The 20001-nt window shown below is 39.7% G+C and overlaps 1 protein-coding gene across 2 annotated transcripts in view; it reads right to left on the bottom strand.

The window, feature by feature from the left end:
* RTN4IP1 (reticulon 4 interacting protein 1) overlaps positions 1–20001 on the bottom strand; it is a 150967-nt gene that overhangs the window by 27235 nt on the left and 103731 nt on the right. For both annotated transcript variants that reach the window (XM_053222419.1, XM_015076642.3), the window contains exons 2-4: positions 10953–11104; positions 9647–9715; positions 8620–8744 (exon numbers count right to left, since the gene is read on the bottom strand). In XM_053222419.1, the coding sequence (XP_053078394.1) occupies positions 8620–8744; positions 9647–9715; positions 10953–11078 (320 nt within the window). In that variant the 5' untranslated portion in view covers positions 11079–11104. The remainder of the gene's footprint in view (positions 1–8619; positions 8745–9646; positions 9716–10952; positions 11105–20001) is intronic.

Raw genomic sequence — 20001 nt, 5'->3', positions numbered from 1 at the left:
ATTGCCACTTGATGGCACCTCCAAGTGCAAAACAGGCAAGGTGCAAGCCCGTTGGAATGCCACAATCAGCTTGTAAAGAAGACCTAGGGACACAGCATTCTCTGGTCCTGCAAACTCCATGTTTTGTGCAGATTCAATCAGGGCCTGCACTTTTCTTCAAAGTCTCAAAAAAGGACAGTAGGCAAAATGAATTTTCAAGGCCAGCAATAGGTCGGTTAGTCCTCCATGGTTTGAAGTCCTGTGGCTGAACTAACTATTCTTGTACTCTTCAAAGCACTTTCAATACAAAGGGAAAAGCACCGCTGTTGCTTACCCCCAGTGGCCCTTCACTGAAGTGCTATACAGCAGAAACACTTTCTACCCAGCTTGCTATAATGGTCACACTATATATTCAAGCCTCGCTGAAGTGGAAGTCTATTTGCCGAGTGAAGAATATTGCTTATTGTATAGAGCAAGTACCCAGGAAATAATCTATTTGGAAAAAGCACTATAATTCAAAATGGCCAAGATTTTTAATCACGTTCCTCTCTTACTTCCTAAGTTCACATGTGAAGCTCTTCTTTGAAGTCAGTGGGATTTGCACTCTGGCAGAGATAAAAATACAGGAGAAAGTATGAATAATTATTACACTGCATATGCATTCTTAAGCCCTACAACCTGATTTTCCCTGTCACCTCTGCCTAATCTCTGAATTCCGCCTAAACATACATTAAGGTACTAAGTCAATGTTGGCTTCTTTTCCATGACTGAGTCACTTTTTACTGTATTTGGGCATCTAAGTCATCTACAATCACATTTTCAGTATTACAGCCTGATGAGGTAAGGCATCAACACCCAAACTGCCTTACAAATAAAAAATATATGAAACAAAACAGAGATCCAGAAACAAGGAATAAGCTTTCAAATTTCTATATCCTGGCTTAGCCCCAGAAATCAAAAGGCCAGGACTGGGGATCTAGAGACCTGGGTTCTAGTCCTAATTCTCACTAATTGAACCTGCATGCCTCAGATTCATCTGGGAAATGATGATCACCCTAGGAGTCCACAAAAAAGAAAAATTGGCTTTTTCCATCTTATTTAAGCTTATATTTACTTTCCCCATTTTTCTAACATAGAAGTATATGACCTTCATGATTCTCCCTAGACAATGTGCTTGTGGGGGTGGGGGTGGGGGGGAGAAGCCACGTTGCAAGATTAGAGTGCCCTCTACTTAAAGTCCTAATGGCTCAGGAACAAAGATGACTTAAATATGGCTAACTCTTCCATAAGCAGAAACAAATGGTCTTTAAAAACTAAGGATGATGATGGGGCGCCTGGGTGGCTCAGTCAGTTGAACGTCTGACTCTTGATTTCAGTTCAGCTCATGATCTCAGGGTTGTGGGACTGAGTCCAACATCAGGTTTCAAGCTCAGCTTGAGATTCTCTTTCTCCCTCTGCCCCTCTTCCCGACTCACACTCTAAAATTAAATTAAATTAAATCAAATCACATAAAATTAAATTAATATAGGGGCGCCTGGGTGGCTCAGTTGGTTAAGTGTCCGACTTTGGTTCAGGTCATGATCTTGCAGTTTGTGAGTTCGAGCCCTGTGTCAGGCTCTGTGCTGACAGCTTGGAGCCTGGAGCCTGCTTCGATTCTGTGTCTCCTTCTTTCTACCTTCCCCCACTCGCAGTCTGTCCCTCTCTGTCTCAAAAATAAATAAACATTAAAAAACTTTTTGATTAAATTAATATAAAAACTAGGGATGATGCTAAAAAGGTTATAATCTCATTTATTTCTCATGCTTTTAAATCTAGGGGAAAAAAGGTTATATAGCAAAACATGCTAAATTTACTTCCTAAAGTGAGAAACTTAATTTGAATAAGTAGAACTACAAAACAAATTAACCACACTCAGCCAAGATAGCCTAGATTTGTGTGTCCTCTTCTAAGCCTCTGTAATTCATGTAGACATTCCCCAATTTGCAGAAGAGTTCATGTGTGAATTAGTTGTTTGGAACTTTAAACACATTTTCCCATGAAAACAAAGCTATTTATATATGTTAGCAAGGTGCCCAGGGTAGCCATTTATTAGGGCTTAGCTAACCCATAATGGACCAAGAACCTCATACAATATTATAACGATGATTCTGTGGTAATGAAATTCAGAAGTTCAACCAGAGATACCCGGAACACATCTCCCCAAATGGGACAGGCAGTGGAAACCATTCCAAATCACTGGTTCCTTCAATCTGGTGTAGAACAGAGAGAAAAAAGGAAGATGGGAAGAAGGAATGTTTATGATGGCAACAATACGACGGATAAGAGACAAAAGGAGCATGGTTGGTCAGAGAAAAATTTACCACAGAGCTGGCAGGGTTCAGGACACATCACCCCCAAAAATGGCACGTTGGCATGTTGAATATTTTAAGTTAATGGAAGTTGAGAAACAGCATATACAGGAAGGACTCCCTGACCTTCTTCCCTGAAGCAGGTCACAAGACCCTCATGTGAGAGGTGTGCTCCTATACCTGGAGGAAAGGGACATCCTTATCTCCAAGACAGAAAGGTACAGAGAGGAATCCCAACGGATAGGCCTTGCTAAAATTTCCAAGTTGATTATGCTTAGCTCATACCATTTGTCCTGTCACTTTTTTTTTTTTTTTTTTAAAGACTCTTCACTCATCAAATGTAGCATAAAAACACTCAGGTTTAACCATTTCTTGAGATCTTCATTTCCTTATGAAGGTCTCAGGTCATGTAAAGCTCAAATGTGTGTGCTTTTCCCCTTTTTAATCTGTCTTTTGTTTACAGAGGGCCCCAGGCAAGAATTTAGACTAGAAGAAAACCCTATTTTCCTTCTTAGCAGAACCAATGAAGCTTTAGCTCCAGGCCCTTTACTTACAAAGGCCCTGAGATGAACCCCTAGCAAAATATCTGCGTAGACACAGATTTTTGTAAAATTTGCAAATGATATATGCTAACGAAGAGGCAGAATATGTTGCCCCCAAATATACCACCTTTGGCATAAGGATTACTTTGAGCTGAAGGCAGTTAAAAAGCAGCAGATCCAAGAAAGCTCTCTGCCCTTCCCCTGTTTTCCTAAGGACATAAATTTACAAAGGCATACCTCCTCTTCTAGCTACCAGGAAGACAGAGGTTAATCCCTAGAGATAACTTTAGACTCTTATCCGTGGAGGAGGCACCAACTTCAATCTGTACAACAAATTTTACCTTGCTTTTCCTGGTAACCTCTTCACAACAGCCTTCCCCCACGTTTCTCTCTTCCGTCTTTAGCTGAAGAGGTTTTTTTAGTCTGAATTCTAAGCTACCCATTTGAGTTCCTCATTTTCCTCTAATTATACCTCATTAATATGTGGTATACACATTAATAAACTGTGTTTCTCTTGTTAATGTTTTATTACAGAGGTCTCAGCAGAGAACTCAGGTAGAGGGAAATGATTTTTCCTCCTGTATTAACTATGATCCGTTTAAATTTCTGTCTCTTTCCATTTCTACGCCCTCCTTTACACTTCCCCTCTTGACCGGTAACACGAGATTTGGCTGAAGGGAACCAGGGAACTAACAGGGTTCAGGACATGCTAGCCCAAAAGGAAGGGAAGCGCATTTGGAAATACATTTTGCGATGCAGTTAAAAGTCCTTTCTGAGTAGAGTTAAGTTATGGCAGGCTGTTTCCTGCTTAAGGAATGCCTTCCAGGAATACTCCTACTTCCCACCAATTTAGCACAACAAAGCATCAAGAACCTGTTGTCTTATTATGATAAGAGGGACGTATCACAGTAGCTGGCACTGGATTATGCAAGTAGTGAAGGAGAAAAATGGTTAAAGAAGGTTTGAGATGTGCAGAACCAGAAGCTAGTCGGTAGAAAGTTCCTCCAATTAAAAGACATGTAAAAACCTACAACACACCACTAATACATTAATTCTTAGATCAGGACCCACAAAATGGAGGCTACCCCAAGGCCTGGTCCACGTCAAATCTAAACCTAAGTAAGTCTGCCCTTACAAAGAATGCATCATTGTCAAGGAAACCAAATACTGATCACAATCCTCCAACTCAGCTTTAGCTAGCTGACCTTACTAAGAAATAGGCCCTGCTAGCTTTATCAGGAAATCACTGACCTCCTGGCCAACCACGCCATTTCCGTGCTGCCTCTTCCAATGCTCTATGAAACTCGCTCCTGCCCAAAATCCTTCAGGAAGAATGCTCCCCTGCTTGAGAGGCACTGTGCTCCCCAATCTATGGCTTGTTTCCCCTTGAACACAGGATAAATGCACTAGCACACTGTATTATTTTTGTCATTTAACACTGCTACCAGGAAGACATCAACACCAAACTAACAAATGAGGGCTGTCAATTAAAATGCAAAAGCATTTGAGGCTTACTCACTGCATGAGAAAACTTGGACTCCCTAGAAATCTTAGAGCTCCCACATTAACGAAACTCGGAAGACATTTTTCCCAGTTTGATAACCATCCTAAATTTTACAGGACATGAACAATGAGTTGTGCCGTGGACGGGGAGGCAGTAGAGTTCGGAAACAGTATCAGGTTTTGGCTTAAGGGAAATGCCAGTTAATGGACATTAGGAATGTAGAGAAGAGCCAGGGTGGCGGTCAGGAAGTCTTGTTTTGTACCAGGTGAGCTTCAAATATGAAGAAGCCATCTAACTGAAACTCAGCAGAGAGTTTGGCATTAGAAACAGATCTGCAAGCTTCCATAATATACACAGAAGCTGGGAGTAGGTGAGAGATCTCCGAGAGACAGAGAGTAATGATGGAGTGGACACTGGGAACACAGTAACAGTTAAGGATTGGAGAAAGAAAGGGTCCTCTAAAAATTACAAGAAATGGTCAAAAAGGCAAGAAAACTAAAGGAGTCCAGTGTCCTGAAACCATGAAAAAAGTGAGTATTAAGTTAGTGGTTAACAGTGCCATATACTTCACGAAGATCAAATGATAAGAAGAACCGAGAAAGATCACCTGGTTGGCCACTTAGTCAGCTATGACCCCGGTGAGAACAGCTGCAGCTGAATGGCAATGCTGGAAGCTAAATTATGGTCACTGAGGAGCAAATGACTTCTCAACTTCCCAAGATATTATCCTAGTCACCCAGAAAACTCATCTGTAAAACACAAATTGCTAGGAGAAAATTTTCTACTATTTCTTTGATTGAGCCCTCCTGGGGCTCCAGGGGGTCCAGAAGCAGAGTCAAGATCCATTTGCATCACACCAGCCAGAGTCTCCACCCTCCCTCTCCTCTTCCTCCCAGCCCCAAGATTTCTTCACAAAGGAGCAAGTAAAGGGCCGGGGTTTCTTTCTTCTTCCCCCTACCCCTCTAACCCTACCACCCAGTCAAGTGCAAATGAAAACCCGAACTCCACAGGGGTGGCGGGAGTGGAGACGGGGAGAAATAGGTGGGTGGTCCAGTGAAGAACAGGCAGAAGGCTTCTGAAAGAAGGAAACTGTGTTATTACCGATATAAGCACAGTGGTGGTAGTGATAGTGGGGGATAAACCCGATGTTTTTCAAGTTGCAGCCTGTGTAATTCTGTAACAGAACTAATCAGACACACAATTTACAATCATAGGACAAAATTTTACTGTCAAAAAGCCTAATCAGGTAAGAAACAGCGAAAAGCATTCCTAAATTCATTGCATTGTATACACAATTTAAAAGTGAAATTTATTTTGTAGAAGAGGAATGGTTCAATTTCTAAGACTTTCTAATACTTCTGTCAAACAGAGTGAAGTACAACTTTCCCTGTAAAAGATGAATTTCAGGTAGAGCATGAAATACGCAAGATGTACCATGACACTACCAATAAATAGAACATCAGACTGAACTGCTTTCAAAATATACCTGGTGTAACCACTTTTTAAAACCTGTCTATCATCTTGAGAGCCCTAGGTTATCTATGTTTTCCAACTTAATAAATCATGAAGAAACTATGGATGGGCTGGTAACAAAAAAATCACTTCACCTGACATTTTCTAGTGCTATCAAAGTGTGGGCATAAATGACATTTTGTGACATCAATATTAAACTATTACCTCGGTTAACTGATGCTCAGTTGTTGCAGAAATACAATTATATAACAAAAAAGGGAAAAGTAAACACATTGAACTCTTAGAAAGCTTGGTCTTAATTTCATTTTTTTTTTTTCAACGTTTATTTATTTTTTTGGGACAGAGAGAGACAGAGCATGAACGGGGGAGGGGCAGAGAGAGAGGGAGACACAGAATCAGAAACAGGCTCCAGGCTCTGAGCCATCAGCCCAGAGCCTGACGCGGGGCTTGAACTCACGGACCGAGAGATCGTGACCTGACTGAAGTCGGACGCTTAACCGACTGCGCCACCCAGGCGCCCCTCTTAGAAAGCTTGGTCTTAATTTCAAAAAGCTGTTTGTTATAAAGAAATCCTATAAAATCTTCCAGGGTGCTGATGGGTGTTTTGGTTTTTTTTTTTTAATTAACCAGTTAGAAAAACAGACTATTAAGACCCTGTTAACAAACACTGACCTGCTTTACTGCAGACTAAAACATGCCTCAATGCTAATAGAGAATAATTATGGCTTAGAGACACTAAAATATGCTCCCCCATTCACAATGAATAGTCAAACTGAAAAAAGCCACTCTGGACACTGGAACCTCTGAATTGATGTATAGTAAAATCCCACTCTCGTCAGAATTTCTTCACATAAAATTATTTTTTATAGTGCTTTAAGATGCTCACATCACTCATTCAATTCCCACAAATAAGGAGTGGGAGAAGTGGGCCATTATGACCACTTCAGTAGACAACTTTCCTAGAGCACCCAGGGGCCAGGTCTCATTACCACTTGGAACAAAGGCATGCTACAGGTCAGGTCACCAAGTATGTGGGGATGCAGGAAATTCAGGAGATGAGCTAGGGAGGCTCTTTACAGTAGATTTCACTCCAGTGTGGTTAATATGTGGCTAAATCAACGAACACACCCAACTGAATATACAATATAATGGCCTTAGAAGGTGTAAGACTTCCCACTTCTCAGAGCTCCCCTAACAACCTGCCCCGTCCTACACCCAGTGCGTTGGAGGAAACTGCGCAAGACCGGAAATGGCACGCACATGGTCACCTCATTAGTCGGCAGCAGAGTTGGAGAACAGGACCTGGGGCTCTATTTCCCCAGTTCCAAGCCATTACTGCTTAAACAGAAGGCAATGCGGTACCAAGGAATTACCCACAAGGCTTATAATAAAATGGGGGCACGGATCCATGTACCTGAGAAGAGGCAATTAGAGTTGTTTCTAAATTGTCTTCAAGATACTAAAAACAAGTATGTGTGGAGAACCCTGAACTGGCAAAAGAAATGAGAGCTCCCTAACCATAGTGCACTCATGGTCACGCAGGCATAGAAAGTCTAATGTTTTTAAAGGAAGAACAAAACAAAACAAAATAATAAAGATCAATGTCAATGCAGAGCCTACAGTAATAATAAAGGTCTAAAAACCCTGAATTTTGCAAGGTTATTAATGAAAACAAACCATTAGAAAAATCTTTGTGGCCAGACTAATTTACTTTAAACAAAGTAGTTGACCTAAATGGTAACTTCAAAAGCTTAAAAAATAAACAGGATTGACCTTTAGAGTAAACACCTGCCATGAATTCTACAACAAAGGGTAGCACTTCATTAGATGAATCATCTTCACACTGCTTTCAGAAATACAGCTATTAAGCTTACATTAAATTCAATCCTTTATAACCCAACACATTAAATGTAAAGGGTAAGGTTTCAGAAAAGTATAGTTATTTTACCTGCACAATTCTTAGTAATCAAAAAACTCATTTTAACTTATTAAAAATTGACCTATAGCTCTCTCCTTTATCACCATCATTAAATGGTTCTTAGTCTCTCCTTTTCTCACCAAAAAATAAAATCAGTATCCCCTATCGGGCCAACTTTCTAAAATACAAAAAAATACAATCTCATTGCTCATAACAGCAGCCACTATTTACTGAGTGCCTTCCATGGGCCACAATCTGGGCCACTAGTTTTCCTTGTGTTATCTCATTGAACCATTAAAACAAAACTCACAGAAGAGAAGTGATGGAGGGCGCCACCCAGCTAGAAAGTAGCAGGGTCTGGATACGGGCTCAAGTACACCGAAGACATTTCTACTCACTGCTGTTGCTAACTCAAACAATAAACACTTTGAAGCACAAGAATTGACCTAACGGGTGCCAGGCACTGAGCCTAAGAGAACTTAAGAATAATCAACAGTGTTTTGTAGTCCCTTTATATCTGGTCTTTGGAATATAATATGCAAGTGAGAGAGTAAATCCTAGTAGAGGTAGGAAAACAAAACAAAACAAAAACACCAGCACCTTCGCAGCATTCTTCAGAAAATGTATAAGATGATCCTTAAAACTTTTAAGGAAGCTAATAAAAGCTAGGATCTTCTTTGCAGAGATTCACATACGAAATCACACTATTTAGGCGATTCACACAACTAAAGTTCACCTACATGTTTCCATTTAAAAATTTTTAATTCCCATTTGCTCGGACTAAGAATCAACACAAAGTGCAACCTGACACAAATAGAGTTGAAGGGAGGTTTAGATGTCACAGTTGATACTTACCGTTTTCCTGTGCAATTCTTGTCATTCAGGCCGCCAACCTTGTGTATGGCAGACCAGGCTGTGAGAGCCACATACGGCAAAGAGGCAGCTTGAGTATGAGTGAGTGATTTGGGCTTCAGAGAGACCTAAATTCGAAGAGAGCAGTTAAAAATAAGCAATGACTTGCAAACCTATGGACACAAGTAAACATATTTACCTGTGTAGGAATCCAACTACTTTCATAGATAAGTCTGTAACATTCTACCAGGTTCAGTGTTTACTGCATGCCCTCCTCCAAGATTATCCCTAAAGAATATTCTCCTAATGACTCAATCTACCTCACAGGAGGTTCAGTAATATTTTATAGGCTACATTATCAGATAAAGCAGCTTAATTCTTCATAAAGAGACCACATTCAATAATCCCATTAGTCCTGAGTATACCCAGAAATAAATCCAAATAAACCTTGAGCCCTCATAAACACATTCTAATTTGTTTCTGAGATCAGCTGTTTCCTTTACTCCCATTTAGTGGAAGATAATCTTTCCAGACTTTCTCTGATCTCAGTAATATACCCCCTTTTCCCTTCCTGCCCTGCCTTCTGTAGCCAATTTGCTTAATGTTAACCCCTTTCTCTCTATTCAAATCGTCAAGCTCACCTGACTGTATTCGACTAGACTGTTTTTAAAGTTATTTAAAACAGCCTAATACTCCCATGCTTCTGTTGATGATTAATCGGTATGCTCCATTTGGTATATTTGGTTTCAACTGCTCATACTGGGTAAAACTGAGAAACACAGCAGGGCTTCTCAATCTCACTCCAAATCCCTGCTCCACGGGAGACAAAGAACCGCTTTGGCAGGCAGTGTTACTAATGACATGAAATACTTTTTTACTCTTTCAATAGTTCCTCTTCTCTATCTTAGCTCTTTCAAAACTACCCATAAAACAAAAACCTGATCTGAAAAACAACCAGTTATTTCAGAGATATTTGTCAGTCTTTGTTTATACTTTCTAATGGCATTTCAGCACAGAGTTGGTGAGTTACCTCATTCCCACTGACTACAACGAACTCTGACAGAGTGCCTTGTTTCCAGGGAGGAACTGCAGCCCAGACCTGAAACACACAACTTCATTAGAAACATATTTTCTGACCAAAGCTCAGCGTGAGGGTTTTCCCCAGTAACAGACCCCATCCTGTGAAAAAAGCACAAATCAGCAATATACCAAGCAAAAGAGTTATTTTCACATAATATAAATGTAGTACGATTCTGGATTTATCAAGTCCAACCACACTGGAAGCAGACGCCAGTAAATCCTAGTGTATTTATTGACTACTTAGAGTACTAGTAAGAGCACAGTCTCTGGGGCTTGAATTCTGGCTCCCGTGCTTACCAGCCGTGGGGCCTCTTTATAGCTTGGTTTCCCCATCGTGTAAATGGTGCCTAACTACCTACTTCATTAGGATTAAATGTGTTATTTTATGAAAAGCAACTAGAACAGTGTTAGCTATTATTATAAGCTCATGTTAACTTCTTGGTATAAAAGTTCAAAGTGACAAATGACAGGTTATTATACCAAACTTTAGCTATTTTAAAACATCTAACCCATAGGGTAGAAACTGTCATTTAAAGACTTCTTCCAGGGCAAAAAAAAAAAAAGCCCAATCCTACATATTTTAAAGTTGGGCAATTCTTAAGCACTAGATTTAGAAAGTTCAGGTACAGTCAAGCTATTTTTTGGCTTTTTTTTTTTCATTTTTTTTAGAGAGAGAGCGAAAGCATGAGCAGTAGAGGGAGTGAGAGAATCTCTAGGAGGCTCCATGCCCAGTGTGCAGTCCAATGTGGGGCTCGATCTCACAAACCTGGAGATCATGACCTGAGCCAAAATCAAGAGTCAGACACTTACTGGCTGAGCCACCCAGGCACCTATCAATCAAGCTATTTTTTAATTGTTTGTGAAAAATGTAACAACAGAACCAAGAACATGAAGGTTCTGGCCAAAGTTCAGTATACTTGTTGAAAAGAAGAAAAAGGGGCGCCTGGGTGGCTCAGTCGGTTGGGCGTCCGACCTCGGCTCAGGTCGTGATCTCACGGCTCTGTGAGTTCAAGTCCCGTGCGGGCTCTGTGCTGACACCTCGGAGCCTGGAGCCTGCTGCAGATTCTGTGTCTCCTTCTCTCTCTGCCCCTGCCCCGCTTGCTCTCTCTGTCTCAAAATAAATAAACCCTAAAAAAATTAAAAAAAAAAAAAAACAAGGAAAGAAGAAAAAAGGTCAAGGACACAGATATGCGAATTTCATTTTGCTTCTTTCAGAAGTATATTTAGAAAAAGAAGAGTGACCGCGCAGATCTCACCTCATCTCCAGGCTTGAAGTACCTCACATCAAGTCCACATTCCATCACCACCCCAGAGACGTCCCGGCCCAGAGTCAGGGGAAATTCTTCTCCTTTGGTTTTAATATGTAGAGGATCACGTTTCATATTTAAAGCCGTAGCTCCATAACCACCTATGAAATACAATGTATCCGTTGCCTCCAAAAGAATGGAAGGATTTAAAAACTACTACAGGGTTACAGGCCACATACAATTCTAGATCCTCAAGATGTAGATTATAAAATAATCAACCTTACAGTTTTTTTTATCATCACATGCAAAAGCACAAAAACAATGAATGTTCTTTTCAAAGAAAATTATATACTTGGAAAGTTATAACCACTTGTTAAACTAAAGGTACCAGTGCTCAAAATGTTTTTGAAATTCCAATTTTTGAAGTGGTCTTCAGAATTTAGGGGATTTTCTTTTATACTTTTACTCTGTTCTTTGAAGATGGTTTCTTTTATTCATTCGTTAAGTTAAAAAAAATTGGCTTTAATGCTTATTTTTGAGAGAGAGAGAGCGAGCGAGCATGCACGCATGTGCGCACATGAGCGGGGGAGGTGCAGAGAGACAGGGAGACACAGAATCCAAAGCAGGCTGGCTCCAGGCTCTGCACTGTCAGCACAGAGCCCAACGCAGGGCTCAAACCCACGATGCCCAAGACCATGACCTGAGCCAAAGCTCAACCGACTGAGCCACCCAGGCACCCCAAATCATTCGTGATCTTTTTAAACAACAGTCATTTAGTGCCAAGTCTAGTGAAGAAGATAAATGTTAAAGCTGTTTGAAGTTAACAAATAGGCATGCGTCTAGTATTTGATATGGACATTGTCTAGGAGTAATGTTCCCCATGTCCCAAAAAATGTTTCCAGAACATCTTTGAAATAAGTACATAGATTCAGGAGTTGAAAAAGCCATTTGACTGCATCTATTCTGATACAAGTCAACTGCTTTATTATACATGGTTTTATTTTTTTTTTAATATTGACATAAATATCAGCTAACTAGAGCTGAAAACATTCTAGTAACTTTTTTGTTTTAAATAAATTGGCTACTCTATCTATAATAACCCAAAGTAGTTTATTACAAAATTTCAACATATAAAATGACTTTTCCAAGACACGAAAGTATCTGTTATTGCCCCTATTGCTTGACATTTCTGAGAACATTTCTGCTAGGTGAGGTTCTTCAGGATAAGCACTCTTTCTACCTTTCCAGTGTCATGTACCACATTTAAGCTCCCAAACCACTAAACCTCCCCGTAAGACTCCTCTTTCCTCCCCATCCACCCACCCTCAGTGGTAGCACATTAGATCCTAAGGATGAGAAGAAACTAGCAACAGAGACTAAGAAGGCTTGACTGGTGAAGAGGGGTCCTGAAGACCAAGGGAAAAGGGTCATTTCAAGAAGTCAAATGCTGACAGGGAAGACAGTTTTTCAAATAAAAAGTTGCCAAGAGGTTTTTCAAAAAAAACCAAACAACTGGATCCAACAACATAGCAGTCTTTGGTGACCTTGACAGCAGTTGCTGTGGCATGGAGTGCTCAAAAGAGAACGGGCGGTGAAGAACCAGAGACCTGAGACCATTCAACTCTTTCAAATGGTTTTGCTCTAAGGGGAGCTAGAAATGAAACAGTGGTTGGAGGGATGCAAGTGAGATGGAGAGAGGATTTTTGAGTGTGTATTTTTTTCCTCTTTAAGAGGGGAGACATAACAGCAAGACTGTGTGCTAATCAGAATGATTCAATGGAAAGGCAAAGACTGATGGTACAGTTACGAATTTCTGAAACCGTGCTCCTGAGATGATGAAAGGGGATGGAATCTAGAGGAAGACTGGCCTCAGATAACAGCAATGACAGTTAATCCATACAGTGGGAGGGATGGTAGAAGATCCAGGGGGGAGATGACAGGTGGGTGGCCTGTAGAAGTTGTTTTTCTAATGAACAAAAAATCAAGACTATGGGAGAGAGTGTTTCAAGGTTGGGATAGTCCCAGAAAACCTAAGCTGATGGCCATCATGCCAATATTACACATTTGCCATCTGGCTAATTAGGGGAGCACACTGTCAGGGGGGGAAAAAAAAAGCAACTTCACATGTAATATTTATGGAAGTCATGTTTCACTTTTCCTGTCTTACATCCCTTTTCCATGCCTAAAACACAATTAAACAATTATTCTCTGAAAGTCCTATGTGGTCTGGGCAACAAAAGTGGGTATTTAGCCATGTCAGGGTGTAGCTGCTGTTTCAAAGCTGCCAAAATTCTTCGGTCCCTTCTGAGGTATAGAGGCTGCAGGACAAGGCTGCTCAGGTTTCTTGGTCACCCTGACATGCTGATGCATCAGCTGAGTAGCACTGGCTCACTGCTACTACTAGCTAAACAAGCCCCAAATCCAGAATGCAGCCGGTAGCAAGTGAAAACCTGCTAGGTGACACAAAGGAATGGGGGCCCTTCGGAGGCCCATTGTTAGAGATTGTCAATAAGGCTCAGGAATTGGGATGATGTGGCAAGACGGTCATTCAAAATAGAAGGAGAGATAAAAAGTTTCCCAAACAAAAATTAAAGGAGTTTGTGACCACTAAACCAGCCCTGCAAGAAATTTTAAGGGGGACTCTCTGAGGGGAGAAAAGATGAAAACAAACAAACAAACAAACAAACAAACAAAAGACCAAAAGCAACAAAGACTAGAAAGGAGCAAAGAACACCACCAGAAACTCCAACTCTACAAGCAACATCATGGCAATAAATTCATATCTTTCAGTACTCACTCTAAATGTCAATAGACTAAATGTTCTAATCGAAAGACACAGGGTAACAGAATGGATAAGAAAACAAGATCCATCTATATGCTGTTTACAAGAGACCCACTTTAGACCTAAGAACACCTTCGGATTGAAAGTAAGAGTATGGAGAACCATCTATCATGCTAATGGTCAACAAAAGACAGACAGAGTAGCCATACTTACAGTCTTTATTTTAAAGTCTAGATTGTCTGATGTATCAAGAGATGCAGAAAGGCATTACATCATAATTAAGGGGTCTATCCACCAAGAAGACCTAACAATTGTAAACATGTATGCGCCAAATGTGGCAACACCCAAATATATAAATCAATTAATCACAAACATAAAGAAACTCATTGATAATAACACCATAAGAGTAGGGGACTTCAACACCCCACTTACAACAATGGACAGATCATCTAATCAAAAAATCAACAAGGAAACAATGGCTTTGAATGACACACTGGACCAGCTGGACTTAACAGATATATTCAGAACATTTCATCCTAAAGCATCAGAATATACATTCTTCTCCAGTGCACATGGAACATTCTCCAGAATAGACCACATACTGGAACACAAACCAGCCCTCAACAAGTACAAAAAGACTGAGATCATACCATGCATATTTTCAGACCACAATGCTATGAAACTCGAAATCAAAACACAAGAAAAAGTTTGGAAAGGTAACAAATACTTGGAGACTAAAGAACATCCTACTAAAGAATGAATGGGCTAACCAAGAAGTTACAGAGGAAATTAAAAAGTTCATGGAAGCCAATGAAAATAATAACACCACAACCAAAAACCTCTGGGATGCAGCAAAGGTGGTCATAAGAGGAAAGTATATAGCAATCCAAGCCTTCCTAAAGAAGGAAGAAAGGTCTCAGATACACAACCTAACCTTACACCTTAAGGAGCTGGAAAAAGAACAGCAAATGAAACCCCAAACCAGCAGAAAACGGGAAATAATAAAGATTAGGGCAGAAATTAATGCTATCGAAACCAAAAAACAAAACAGATCAATAAAGCCAGAAACTGGTTCTTTGAAAGAATTAACAAAATTGACAAACCACTAGCCAGTTTGATCAAAAAGAAAAAGGAAAGGACCCAAATAAATAAAATCAAGAATGAAAGAGGAGAGATCACAACCAACACAGCAGAAATAAAAACAATAAGAATATTATGAGCAATTATACGCCAATAAAATGGGCAATCTGGAAGAAATGGACAAATTCCTAGAAACATATACACTACCAAAACTGAAACAGGAAGAAATAGAAAATTTGAACAGACCCATAACCAGTAAAGAAATCAAATCAGTAATAAAAAATCTCCCAAAAAATAAGAGTCCAGGGCCAGATGGCTTTCCAAGGGAATTCTACCAAACATTTAAAAGTTAACACCTATTCTCTTGAAGGTGTTCCAAAAAATCGAAATGGAAGGAAAACTTCCAACTCTTTCTATGAGGCCAGCATTACCTTGGATCCAAAACCAAACAGAGACCCCACTAAAAAGGAGAACTATAGACCAATTTCCCCGATGAACATGGATGCAAAAATCCTCAACAAGATACTAGCCAACTGGCTCCAACAATACATTAAAAAATTATTCACCACGACCAAGTGGGACTTATACCTGGGATGCAGGGCTGGCTCAATATCCACAAAAACAATCGATGTGATTCATCACATCAATAAAAGAAAGGACAAGAACCATATGACCCTCTCAATAGATGCAGAGAAAGCATTTGACACAATACAGCATCCTTTCTCGATAAAAACCCTCAAGAAAGTAGGGATAGAAGGATCATAACTCGAGATCATAAAAGCCATATATGAAAGACCCAACACTAAGATCATCCTCAATGGGGAAACACTGAGAGCTTTCCCCCTAAGGTCAAGATATGACAGGGATGTCCACTCTCACCACTATTATTCAACCTAGTATTGGAAGCCTTAGCCTCTGCAATCAGACAACACAAAGAAATAAAAGGCATCCAAATTGGCCAGGAGAAGGTCAAACTTTCACTCTTCACAGATGACATGGTACTCTATATGGAAAACCCAATGAGCTAAAATCAATGCACAGAAATCGATTGCGTTCCTATACGCCAACAATGAAGCAACAGAAAGAGAAATCAAGGAATCGATCCCATTTACAGTTGCACCAAAAATGATAAAATACCTAGGAATAAATCTAACCAAAGAGGTGAAACATCTATACACGGAAAACTACAGAAAGCTTATGAAAGAATTGAAGACACAAAAAAAATGGAAAAAAAGACACCACACTCCTGGATAGGAAGAACAAATATTGTTAAAATGTCAATACTACCCAAAAGCAATCTACATATTCAATGCAATTCCTATCAAAATAACACCAGCATTCTTCACAGAGCTAGAACAAACAATCCTACAATTTGTATGGAACCAGAAAAGACCCCTAATAGCCAAAGCAATCTTGAAAAAGAAAACCAGAGCAGGAGGAATCACAATCCCGGACTTCAAGCTGTATTACAAAGCTGTAATCAAGACAGTATGGTACTGGCACAAAAACAGACACTCAGATCAATGGAACAGAATAGAGAACCCAGAAATGGGCCCACAGATGTATGGCCAACTAAGCTTTGACAAAGCAGGAAAGAATATCCAATGGAAAAAAGACGGGTCTTTTCAGCAAATGGTGTTGGGAAAACTGGACAGCCACATGCAGAAAAATGAACCTGGGCCACTTTCTTACACCACACACAAAATAAACTCAAAATGGATGAAAGACCTAAATGTAAGACAGGAAGCCATCAAAATCCTTGAGGAGAAAGCAGGCAAAAACCTCTTTGATCTTGGCTGTAGCAACTTCTTAACACATCTCCAGAGCCAAGGGAAACAAAAGCAAAAATGAACTATTGGGACCTTATCAAGATAAAAAGCTTCTGCACAGTGAAGGAAACAATCAGCAAAACTAAAAGGCAACAACAGAATGGGAGAAGAAATTTGCAAACGACATATCAGATAAAGGGCTAGTATCTAAAACCTATAAAGAACTTATCAAACTCAACACCCAAAAAACAAATAATCCAGTGAAGAAATGGGCAAAAGACATGAATAGACACTTCTACAAGGAAGACATCCAGGTGGCTGACACATGAAAAAATGCTCAACATCACTCATTATCAGGGAAATGATACATCTCAGAACCACAATGAGATACCACCTCACACCTGTCAGACTGGCTAACATTAACAACTCAGGCAACAACAGATGTTGGCGAGGATGCAGAGAAAGGATCCCTTTTGCATCGCTGGTGGGAATGCAAGCTGGTGCAGCCACTCTGGAGAACAGGATGGAGGTTCCTCAAAAAATTAAAAATAGAACTACCCTACGACCCAGCAATTGCACTACTAGGCATTTATCCAAGGGATACAGGTATGCTGTTTCAAAGGAACACATGCACCCCAATATTTATACCATCACTATCAACAATAGCCAAAGCATGGAAAGAGCACAAATGTCCATCAATGGATGAATAAAGAAGATGTGGTATATACAATGGAGTATTACTCAGCAATCAAAAAGAATGAAATTTTGCCATTTGCAACTGCATGGATGGAACTAAAGGGTACTATGCTAAGTGAAATTAGTCAGAGAAAGACAAAAATCATATGACTTCACTCATATGAGGACTTTAAGAGACAAAACAGATGAACATAGGGAAGGGAAACAAAAATAATATAAAAACAGGGAGGGGGACAAAACAGAAGAGACTCTTAAATATGGAGAACCAACAGTTACTGGAGGGGTTATGGGAGGGGGGATGGGCTAAATGGGTAAGGGGCATTAAGGAATCTACCCCTGAAATATTGTTGCACTATATGCTAGCTAATTTGGATGTAAATTTAAAAAATTAAAAATAAATTAAAAAAAGAAAGAATTGGGATGATGTGAAAAATCCTAATCTGTCATCAGTTTCAGTGACTTTAATCCCATCTAAGGAAATCAAACTTTGTTGGGATGATTCTGTTGGCTATATATATTTTTGCATTTATTTAGCCATTTACAGGATTTATGATTTTATGTCCAATAAAAGTGGCTATCTCCAGAAAAACAGCCTGCCTTCATCTTTCAAAACAGACAGGTCCTTGCATTCTTGTCAAGGGAAACAAGTGCTTCCTACAGTTTATAATCTAGTACTCATTATTTTATTTCCCCAAGCTACCATTTCAGCAATCTTCTGCAACAACAATCACACATTCCGCGCCCCCCACCCCACAAAAAAAAAAAAAAAAAAAAAAGGATTCATGAGCAGGAAACATGGTAACTTACAAATAATATTACTTGGTTAAGTTATATAAAACTAAGATGTCTCAAGAATACTATATACAAGTAAAATGTGTCACAACATTACATTATTAAATAGCAGCCAAGAAAGTCCCGATCTAGTCAACCTACTGAAATCAAAACATACACAATACAAATTGTCCATGTGCATTCAAAGAAATGAAAAGTTAACAGGTTGAAATGAAGACAAAATGTACAAAGTACTCAAGGTTAGAACACCACTAATTTTAGTGTACAACCTTAAGTTAAAATGAAAAGATAAAATGACACAAAAATAATGACTGAATGACAACTACATATGTGAAGCACTAAAACAGGTAGTAGTTGACAGGGAACATGAGATCTACCTTCAAAGGATTTATAATCAAAGGGGATGACAAAACATACTGATCATTGGGTATAAACCTTCCACTTAAAGGCATAGCCTATAAAAACTATTATCTTTATACCCTATGTAAATGAATAAAGTGAAACACTATTTCCAACTAGTAGCAACTCTTCAGAACAAACAAAAAGAATACAAATGTGGATTTCATGGGACAATCATAGTAAAGACATTTCAATTCTCCCTTAATAGTTTCTAGCTACAAACACTTTTTGAATCTAAGTATTTCCTCAAACCCCCTGCCCACAAAGAAATGTGTAATAGCTATTCCTCACATTGTCTAGATTGGTACTGTCCAATAGAAATACAATGCAAGTCACATTAATTCAAAATGTCCTAGTAGGCACTAAAAATGAACAAATAAAATTAATTTTCATATTTTACTTAATATAGTCAAAATATTATCAGGTCAATATGTAATCAATATAAAATTGTTGGGACATTTCACATTCTTTTTTTAAAAATTCTTAATGCTGGGGCGCCTGGGTGGCTCAGTCGGTTGGACAGCCAACTTCGGCTCAGGTCATGATCTCACGGTCTGTGAGTTCGAGCCCCGTGTCGGGCTCTGTGCTGACAGCTCAGAGCCTGGAGCCTGCTTCCAATTCTGTGTCTCCCTCTCTCTCTGACCCTCCCCCGTTCATGCTCTGTCTCTCTCTGTCTCAAACATAAATAAACGTTAAAAAAAAATTAAAAATTCTTAATGTTTATTTTTGAGAGAGAAAGAGAGAGAGAGAGAGAGAGAGAGAGAGAGAGCGCGCGTGCAAGGGGGGAGAGGGGAGGAGCAGAGAGAATCGCAGAGGCAGGCTCCAGGCTCTGAACTGTCAGCACAGAGCCTGATGCAGGGCTTGACCTCACAAACTGGGAGAGCGTGACCTGAGCTGAACTCGGAGGCTTAACCGACTGAGCCACGCAGGCACCCCAACATTCTTTTTTTTCTTACTAAGTCTTTGATATCAGTGTGCGTTTTACACTAACTGCACATCTGAATTCAGATTAGCCACACCTCGGTTGCTCACCACCCGCCTGTGACTAGTCGTTACTATACTGGACAGCACAGGTCTAGATATATTCACTGAGTTAAAAATATCAACTTTAAAAATTGGAGTCAAAAGATCTAAAGACCAAGAGGGCACCAGGCTGGCTCAGTCAGTAGAGCATGTGACCCTTGACCTCAGAGTTGGGAGTTTGAATCTCATGTTGGGTATGAAGATCACTTAAAAATAAAATCTTTAAAAAACAACAAAAAAACCTAGACTGTGAAAGTGTGCTTTATTTCCCAAATCCAGCAGTTCTCCAAGTTTTCACATCCCCAAGATCTGTGGAGTCTAAGTCCTTTCCTTTCAACTACCTGCAGGAGGCTGGATTTTCTTCACTAACTTCAAATGATGTATTGCAACAGATTGAATACAGCCGTTCATATGAAAATCCACCTGTCTTATTAAACCAGAAGGCACAGAGATAAGCAAACGTGTTAAACAATGCTATCCTTCTTACTCAATTTTTTTCCTTATTTTGGAAACTAGT

The sequence above is a fragment of the Acinonyx jubatus genome, chromosome B2 (assembly GCF_027475565.1).
Source record: "Acinonyx jubatus isolate Ajub_Pintada_27869175 chromosome B2, VMU_Ajub_asm_v1.0, whole genome shotgun sequence".
NCBI lineage: Eukaryota > Metazoa > Chordata > Mammalia > Carnivora > Felidae > Acinonyx > Acinonyx jubatus.
The sequence above is the reverse complement of the archived record's forward strand: the minus strand, read 5'-3'. Positions and strand labels throughout refer to the sequence as shown.